Source organism: Podarcis tiliguerta (genome assembly GCF_965153285.1).
Source record: "Podarcis tiliguerta genome assembly, chromosome: 1".
In the NCBI taxonomy this organism is placed as follows: Eukaryota; Metazoa; Chordata; class Lepidosauria; order Squamata; family Lacertidae; genus Podarcis; species Podarcis tiliguerta.
Window position 1 is genome coordinate 69,762,311 of NC_139534.1, and position 9,536 is coordinate 69,771,846.

A 9,536-nucleotide genomic window follows, 5' to 3' on the forward strand; every position below is an offset into this window, starting at 1 on the left:
TTTTGTCGCCAGTTCCAGACGTGTTGTATAAAACCAATTACAGAGTGGCAGATTAATAGAGGTTCTCCAATGTGATGTAACTGGGATCTTAGCAGCTGTCACCAAGTTAAACACCAGTCCTAAATCAACACCTCCATATGAATTGCTCAAGGGGGGGGGGGACAGGAAAAAAATACTCTCAGATCTTATAAAATGGGGATGGGGGACCATTTTCAGCAGAATGGCCAAGTTCCGCTTTCGGCAAACTTCCAGGGGCCATGTGGCAGTGGAGGGCGGGGCCAGAGGCAAAAGTGGGCAGGGAAACAAAATGTGAATCTTACCTTTGAAAAGTAGGCCAGTTTCCACACCCTTGCACACCCCTCTCTAGCCTCCATCCCGACAAGCAAGAAACAAGGATGTATTCCAGCCAGGCAAAAACACTCAGGGAGGGCAGTTCAGGGTCTTATCTGGGGAGATGGTGTGATGCCTGGGTTGGAGAGCCAAATTTGACCCTCAGCTCTCGAGTTGACCATTCCTGTTATGAACCATACTTGGTTCTACATTTCTTTATTGCATTTATATCCCGCCTTTTCCTCCAAGGATCTCAAGGTGGCACACACTCTTCTCCCACTCTTGATTTCCCCCCACAACAACCCTGTGAGGTAGGTTAGGCTATGAGAGGCAGTGATGGGCCCATGATCACCCAGTGAGCTTCATGGCTGAGTAGGGATTTGAACCCTGGTCTCCCAGGTCCTAGTCTGGCATGCTAACCACTATGCTACACTGGATGAGATGCCGAAACTATCGAACTTCCCTTCCAGAAAACAGTAAGCAGAGAACTATCTAACTTCCCTTCCAGAAAATAGTAGGCAGAGAACATTCCCAGACCTACCTGGAGATTCCAGGGATTGAACCTTCTGGGACCTTCTGCCTGAAAAGCAAGAGTTCCACCACTGAGCTAAAGACCTTCCCCACCTCTCACTTACCACGTCCTTCCTTGAATGTGTCCCTGCTTCACAATGTCATAGCTAAACTCAGTGCAATGCAGTTTACATTACTTTAAGAGTCTCTCTCCCCAGATCACAAGCTACTTGGACTTACTCTAGCTTCCACAAGCATTCCTGAATCCCCAGTTTCTTTAATGAGTTTGATCAGTAGTCCCAAGTTTCACAACACTGAAAACTAGGAGTCAAAATCTCATTGCTCAGAAGCCATGTTTTGTTTTGGGTTATTGTTTATTTTATTTTTTAAAAAACTGCTTTATAACCATCAGTTACAGCCAGGCTACATGTTGCAGAAACTGTGTGGTTAGCAACTGTGTGGTCTGCTGTTCTTTTTTTAAATATAAAACTAGGTGCAAGGGCCCCTGGTTTTCAACATTGGCTGGGAATGGGAGGTTTAACCTTTGTCTCCCCCGTCACAATCCCAATGGAAATCCCTTACTCCTGGCAGGGATTGTAATTCTCATTGGGATGGTGGCTGGGCAGGGAAGGGATAAACCTCTGCCAAACAGGAGTGTGGAACTTTAAACAGAGCCCCATGGTTCTAGAGGAGGAGGATTTGCCAAGAGGTCATTACCATTGTACTATATATACACGTATGCATATATATATATGCATATGCAGAGGTATTATGCTTTTGAAGAAACCCTTCCAAGTGAAAACCTAGCATGACCAAACCAATAAAATATGCCTAAGCTTGCACACAGCCTACAGCGATCACGGTGGAGTCGTAATGAAGCAACTCGTACGTCACGGACGAGCACTTAATTAACCCACTTAATGTGCTTCCCTTGCAAACTCCAACTGCCCCAACACTTTAACAAGCTTCCAAATGCTAGTTCTTTGCCGTCAGGCCATGGAGGTGTTCAGCCCTCCTCCCTTGGCACACAAAGTGCAGTCTATCCAACGGATGCCATGCTACAGCTCAGTGCCGCACAGCGGGCAGAGCGATGCTTTATAGTTGAGCAAAGCTCGCCCAAACATGCTGGGTTTGCACGTGGGACGGTATCCTCATGGGGGAACCACCACCTCAGAATGCACTCTCTCCCTGCGGCTTCTTCTTCCCACACTGCTCTGCTAGCAGGTCCGATCTAAAGGATAGCCTAAGGCAGCCTTCCCAACCTGGTGCCCTCCAGCAGTTGCTGGACTACAACTCCCATCATGCCTAACCATTAGCCCTGCTGTCTGGGGCTGGTGGCTGTTGTAGTTCAATGTACCTGGAAGCCACTAGGGTTGGAGAAGGCTGTCCTAATGGCTCCCGATGCAGCTTCTGGTTAAAGCTAAGAAGTGCCCAAGGTTCAGGGGCTGCCTGGTTACTCCCTCTGACTTTCTTCTAGTTAAAAAAAGGGGGATATAAATGTAATTAATAATGTGCATGAAGGGAAGACATTGCTGCGGTGATGCAGAATGCACCTGGGAGAGTATTTAACTGACAATGCTCCAATATCAAAAGTGATCTGTACATGGAGAGCCAAGTCATCAGAAGTGCTTTTTTTCTGGGAAAAGGGTGGGGGAATTCACCACAAAGTTATTTTTTTCTTTGTTTGTTTATTGAGGGGCCCAGTCGCAGTGCCACCTGCCCACCCACCCTCACCCCGGGCAATGGCTAAATGTAAGATGTGAATAATAAACTCAAGCAGTTAAGAAATAAGGATAAGAAATGGCCACAACTTTATTGATTACAGTTATAGGTGGATTTTTTGATCGGGCATTGGGTGTATATCTGTTCCAGCCCTCACAGACAAAAAATATTATTATTATTATTATTATTATTATTATTATTATTATTATTATTATTTTAAAGGTAAGGGAACTCAGCTCCCTTAAGTTTCTGCTCAACCTTCCCCCCCCCCCAAAAAAAAAACACCATGCCCACCAGGAAGATGGACTGCAGCCTAGCCATTCCTTAGGCTTGCAAGTGTGCCAGGAATGCTGCATAGTCCCTACAAAGAGGTCTGTACACAATGTGAGAAATGAAAAAAAATAACAGGGTAAACCACAGGTAGCCCACCCATCATTTCGGAAATCGTGTTCATCTGTCCTAAGGCAAATGTGAACTGGGGGGGGGGGGAGGGAAACGCACACATACATTTTTACCAATTTCATCCTTCTTCAGTTTAGGGCAGTTTTATAGGTGCCCACAAATCAAGCAGGAACCATGGACACTGACAACACTCTCCAAGGTGGCAACCATTCAAACTCTGTTTATTCCGATCTGTGCGTCTACAAGGAATTTCTCGAGTTGAAATTAATAAGAGTAGTGAAACAAGCACACAGATGCTCACTTGCACAGCTCCCCATTCATTTCAATGGAACTAGGAGAAAGTTCCCTGTGATTGCGTGCTTTGTGGCTTTTAATGATGGGAAAACTTAAGGTACTTTAAATGTCATGGGATTGATCATCATCATCATCATTTTGCTATTTTCTCCTTTATGGGAAAATCAATGTTTTATTATTATACAACACAATTATTATTATTTTTAAATAGAACACCCACATGCCCATTTTATTTGGTGCTCCAAATCTATGCTTACAGCACAACGTTTCCTTGGGAAGTAAGTCCTACTATGCTCTCTGTGGGGCTGAGTTTCCTCTTAGTATGCCTAGCAGGACTGCAGCCTTATAGCCTAATTCTTCTCTTCTTCAAGCCCTGGCAGCAAGGAAGGATTTTAATAACACTTAGCTTGTGCATTTTAATCTGCAAAGTGCTTTGGCACCCATGAACTCCTTTTAATTACAGGGCTGGGGACTTTACTGAAACGGAAGAAATGTGGTCTCATTTTGGCCTTTTGCTTTGAAGTTTTGTTTCCCACCTTCTTTCTTTTGGAGGCTGTAGGATGTCAGGATAGCAGCATTTCCATCTCTCCCTCCCGCAACCCCCCACATTAACATCTGGCAAGCCATTTGATCCAATTGCTTAGGTGGGCGCCTTTCTGTTTTCCAGGGAGGAGAGTGAATTTGCCTGAAAGGGGTAAAATCAATGAGGGAGATAGTCTTGGATCAAACAGTACAGCTGCTCAGACAGACACAGAGAAAAGTGTGTGAGTGTGAGAGGGGTGGGGGGGGGGAGGAGAGAACCACGTGATAGGAAAGGAAAAAGGCGGCAGCAAAGGAAGGGCAGTGTCAGACTCGCAGCCAGAGCCGATTGTGACACACACAGAGGCGCTGCTGGAAGCAGCAACAGAAGCAGCAAGCAGGAGGAGCTGCAATTCTGGAAGTTGGCAGTTTCCCGGGACTCCCCGGGCTGAGCGTACGCGCCGTGTGTGTCTGAGGAAGAGAGAGAGAGTGACGGGAAAGGGAAAGATTGCAAAGCTTCAAAAGGAGGCGAGCCTGTGTCTTACGCGGCCAGCGGAGGACTTGGATCATGGAGAGCCCCAGAGTGGAATCCATTTAGCCAAGAGGAGGAGGAGGAGGAGACGGCGTCGGGCAGGGAGAGAAGAGCCGAGAGGCTGGAGCCATGGCTCGGCTGGGCTCGCGGGCCGTCCGACTTGGCCCGCCGCGGCTCCCTTGAGCGCTTCTATGGGGGATCCCCCGCTGGGCGGGAGTAGCCGCGGGCCCCAGCAGCTCCAAGCCCCCAGCGCAGGAGCGCCCTGATGGAGCCGGAGGGAAGGAAGATCTCGGTGTGGATCTGCCAGGAGGAGAAGCTGATCTCGGGGCTTTCCAAGCGCACCACTTGCTCGGATGTGGTGCGGGTGCTACTGGAGGACAGCAAGCAGAGCCGACGGCGGAGGCAGCAGCAGCAGCAGTTGGCGTCGCTGCAGGAGTGCGGCGGGGGGATGCTGTCGGGGGTCCCGCAGTCTTACTGCATCGTGGAGAAGTGGCGCGGCTTCGAGCGGATCCTGCCCAACAAGACCAAGATCCTGCGGCTCTGGGCCGCCTGGGGGGACGAGCAGGAGAACGTGCGCTTCGTGCTGGTGCGCAGCGAGGCGTCGCTGCCCAACACGGGCCCGCGCAGCGCCGAGGCCCGCGTGGTGCCCAGCAAGGAGAGCCCCTGCCAGCATGGCTTGGCCACGGCGGCGGCGCGGGCCAGCCTGGCGCTGACCCAGGAGCGGCAGCGGCGCGTGGTGCGCAAGGCCTTCCGCAAGCTGGCCAAGATCAACAAGCGCAAGGGGCAGCCGTCGGGGCAGCCCGACGAGCCGCCGGCCAAGGAGGCGCCGAGCGCCGAGAGGATGGAGACGCTGGTGCACCTCGTGCTGTCGCAGGACCACACCATCCGCCAGCAGGTGAAGCGCCTCCGCGAGCTGGATCGCGAGATCGACCGCTTCGAGGCCAAGATCCACTTCGACCGCATGAAGCGCCACGGCGTCAATTACGTGCAGGACACTTACCTGGTGGGCGGCGGCGGCGGCGGCGACGCGGAGGTCCCCGAGGGCGGGGAGGAAAAGGAAGGGGACGCGCAGGGGGGACTGGAGGCGGCGACCCTCGACGGCGACTTGGAGGAGTACGCGCGGAAGTGCGAGGAGGTGGCGCTGCTGCAGGAACAGTGGCGCCGCCAGGAGGATCTGCTGGAGCACTTGGCCGGCGAGATCCAGGAGGAGCTGAACGAGCGCTGGATGAAGCGGCGGCGGGAGGAGCTGGCGGCCGCCAAGGGCTCCAGCGCCAGCCTCTCCGAGACGGACTGCAACACCACCGAGCTGGTGGGCGGCGGCGGCGGGGAGCTGCACGTCGAGCAGGAGCGCGTCAAGACGCAGCTGAGCACCAGCCTCTACATCGGGCTGCGCCTCAGCACCGACCTGGAGGCCGTCAAGGCCGACCTGGACTCGACGCAGCGCGCCTGGGCCGACAAGGAGAGCGAGCTGCAGCGCCTCCTCGACACCATCCGCTCCCTCGACGTCCAGGAGGAGGCGGGCGGCCAGCTGGAGCAGGAGGCGGCCCCGTCTCTCCAGCTCCCCGTCGAAGACGACGACGACGACGGGGGCCAGCTCCCCCCCGACCCGGCCCCGATCACCGCGGAGGTGTGGGGGGAGCAGGCTGCGCGCGGCTTGCGCAAAGACTGCGACGACAACGACGAGGATTCCGACACGGGCTTGAGCTCCATGCACAGCCAGGACTCGGACTCGCTGCCCGTTTGCGAATCCCTGGTATAGCGGCGGCCTCCCCGCTCCCCCCACACGTCATCTCAGGGACCGCAGAGTTGGGCTTTCCCTCGGGTTTTTATTATTATTATTATTGTTTGTTTGTTTTGTCTTTTGCAAGATGCTCAGACGGGGAGTTCCTGGATCTCTCCGCTCACCCCGCCCCCAACAAAGATCTATTTTTCAAAACGACTCAACGAGGCACATGCTTTCATTCTGATAAAATATAATAATAAAATTCATGTTTGTAGTTAATTTGTGGTCACCGGGAATCATAACATACATTTGCGCACCTAAAAACATCGGCTTCTCTTTTTTTCTGAATTAAAAAGGATCTCACCCTATAGGTATTTGTTTTTCAAACAAAAAGTTTGAAGGAAAGATATCAGCTGCGTTTTGATGCCCACTAACTGCAGAGGATGTGCTGGGTTCTCTGAAGGAATGGGGAAAGGGAGATTATATTGTATCATAGCCGTTTGATTGCATCTTAATTGTGGCTTTGACATTGAAACGTGTTAAAGCGAGTCCCTGGCAGGCAGATTTCAGGCTGACTCCTTCCTACTTTTATCTTTTAAAGAAGAAGCAAGAGAGGGGTATTTGCATTTCATTTAATATTGGAATAACCTGTTTCCTTCAGATTCATACCTTTTTATTTCACATCAAAGATTGTTGAATGGGAAGTTCTACTCCTTCAGTTCTGCAATGTAAACATGGGACAGTGTGCATTTCTTTATAGAATTCATTTGATTTATGTTTTCCAGTTGAAACAGAACACTTAGCACCTTGATCTTTTTTTCCTCTCTTCAAAGGCAGCTGTGTAACTTGCCATGAAATAATTAGTTTGCTCCTTTGATGATGATGATTAATAATAATAAGGATGGACACAGCAGCAACACTAGGTGATTAATAACTCACAAGTATGTATTCTGTAGAGTGTTTTGGAATAGATTCCAGTTGATGTCCTGATGCCCTTAACAGCAATTGATATCATTTGCATGTGCACATGGGGTCATGCGGGTGTGGGGGTGGGTAATTTAAATGCTAATAATGAACCACTGAAGGCAAACGAAACTAAACCACACCACAAAAAAATGTAGCATCTGTTTCTCTCAGAAATGGATGATGGATGCAGAAGACCTAACATAATTTGTTCAAAACCAACAGAAGACTTTTGGAAACACCAATATGTCTAGCAAGCCCATTTCCCCATAAGCAACCCCCAAACAATAGCAGAATAATTGTATATTTTAAATAAAATTGACTTAAATTAGGTCTTAGCCTAAGCCAAAGTAATCCATCAGTGCTGATTAAGTCAATGCTGCATAAGAACCTTCCCATCACACATGCCAGTGCCTTAATTGAGCTATTGCCCTGCTACCTTGAATAACGTTTCAGTAACAATGGAACAATATCTTGCTACTCCTTCTGTAATATCCACAACTGAGCAATGTTACTTCACATTTATTTCATTCCTTTAAAACACCCTTCATGCTCTTTCAGTTTCAAGGCACTTATATCATAAATGCAAATCAACCACAATGAAATTAATCTTTAAAAAACATTCAGCACCCTTCCCCCCCCCATCAAGACTAAGCCTTAACCAGTTAAAATGCCCAGGAGAGCTTAAATGTTTTAGCCAAAAAGAATAGAGATTGCAGTGAAAATGCGAGGTGTACCTCTTTTGGGATGATGTTCCATATCATGGTGCCATATCTTTTTTTTAAAAAAAACCCTCTTATATGTAACCGAACAGTATAACTCTGAAAAAGATGGTACTCGGAGAAGAGTCTTAGTAGAAGATCTGAAAGCCCTAGCAGGTTCCTAAAGAAAAAGACTCTACCTCAGATATTTGGACCCCCTAACCATTTCAGGCTTTAAAGGTAAGTACCAACACTCTGAATTGGACCGAAATGTAGCTTGTCCTTTAAGACAGTCAGCTGCCCTTCAGTACCAATCGAAATTTCTGAGTCATCTTCTGGGGCAGCCCCATTTATAATGCATTATGGTTGTCCAATTGGGTAAACCAGTTAGGGGTGTACTCTTGGTTAAGAGTCTGAAAAGGGGGAATGGAAACCCTTCAAATAATTTTTCAAAGTTTCAGAATTGGGGAACCAACGGTGCTAATTCCATTGGTGTCAAAGGATGTTTTCCACCTGTGGCGAAGTGCAGCTTGCTTGGGAGTGACTGGTTGGGAACAGGGAGGAGAAGGAAAGAGCAGACCTGATTGGGCCTCTGTGGTTGCTATTTAAAACCAGATACCCTTTGCAGACTGGCACTATTGGGAAGTCATGGCATGCAGGTGCAAAGTTGCTAACCTCACTGTTGGCCTCACAGACTGTGACCATGACCCAAAGACCAACCTCAGGCATGCATGCCCATCAACTTTGCCCTCTTCGAACCCTATTATATGCAGCATTTGGAATTCCACTCAGTTTCAAAAGACCTTTGAGTAGCTACTTTTTGATAAATGTAAGTTCAAAGCACCTTTGGTCCTATGGAGCCAGGTCGACGTCCAGTAAGTGTCTTGTCACATTTGTGCAACCGTGGTCCACCTACCAATTTTGCAACAAATGTGCTGTCTGGAAAGTAAATGAGATATCCCTGAGATGGTAAACCTTCAAGTATATTCCTTTCTCAATATCATTAACATTACATGGAGGAAGATGTTGGGACAAGCCTTTCTCCTCTCATCCCTGCCGTCACCCCACTGTTGCCAGTGGCAGACCTGGGTAGTATGGCACCCTGTGTGAGACCAAAATTTGGCACCCCCCCCCCAGCCCTTACACTGCCTTCCAAAAGGCCAGTAAGGAGGCATCAGCTTTGAAAAGGAGGTGTGAGGGCTCTAGCAGGGTCCTAGAGCCCTCCTACCTCCTTTTCAAAGCTTTGAAAGCACTAACTGGGTTTTAGGAAGGAGGACTTTAGGACCCTGTCAGAGCCTCGCACTTCCTTCCCAAAGCCCAGCATCTTTGAGACAACGCCCCCTTGGCTCAGCCCCCAGTGCATGTGCACCACTCTCACAGTCCTAAATCTCTCCCTGCCATGGCCCTCCACAAGTTGCGGAGGACTGCAGCTGGGGTCTGCTCCAAACCAGTAAGGTAGGCTGCACACGGCAGACAACCAGTGGAGAGCAATGGAGGGGGTGGGAGTGACCACGCCCCCACTTTGTCTTGCATGGAGTGTTAACTTTCTTGGAGGAAGGAACACCCAAAGAAGTGTTTGGTGCTCCCTCAAACGAATATTAGTAGGTGGGAGCTATAAGGTGGCGGGGAAGTGTGTTCATTATTTAGCTCAAACAAATATGGGCCAAAAAAAGGGAGAAAGAAACATGGCTTGCAGTGTCTTTTTGACATTTAGTTCAAAACAGGAGCACAGACCAGAAGCAATTAATATGGTCACCATTAGAAGGAGCATATCTGTCAGTTGTAGCTCCTCTCAGTTTCTTATTTTCCACCCTTTAATTCTAGTTATCCACATTTCAGC

The 9,536-nt window shown here is 49.1% G+C and overlaps 1 protein-coding gene across 1 annotated transcript; it reads left to right on the forward strand.

Annotated features, from left to right (window-relative positions):
- Nucleotides 1-822: 822 nt before the first annotated feature.
- On the forward strand, nucleotides 823-7,773 carry RASSF10 (Ras association domain family member 10). The gene has a single exon (XM_083422375.1). The coding sequence runs from the start codon at nucleotides 4,575-4,577 to the stop codon at nucleotides 6,066-6,068; it is 1,494 nt and encodes a 497-aa protein (XP_083278501.1). The 5' UTR covers nucleotides 823-4,574; the 3' UTR covers nucleotides 6,069-7,773.
- The last annotated feature ends 1,763 nt before the right edge of the window (nucleotides 7,774-9,536 follow it).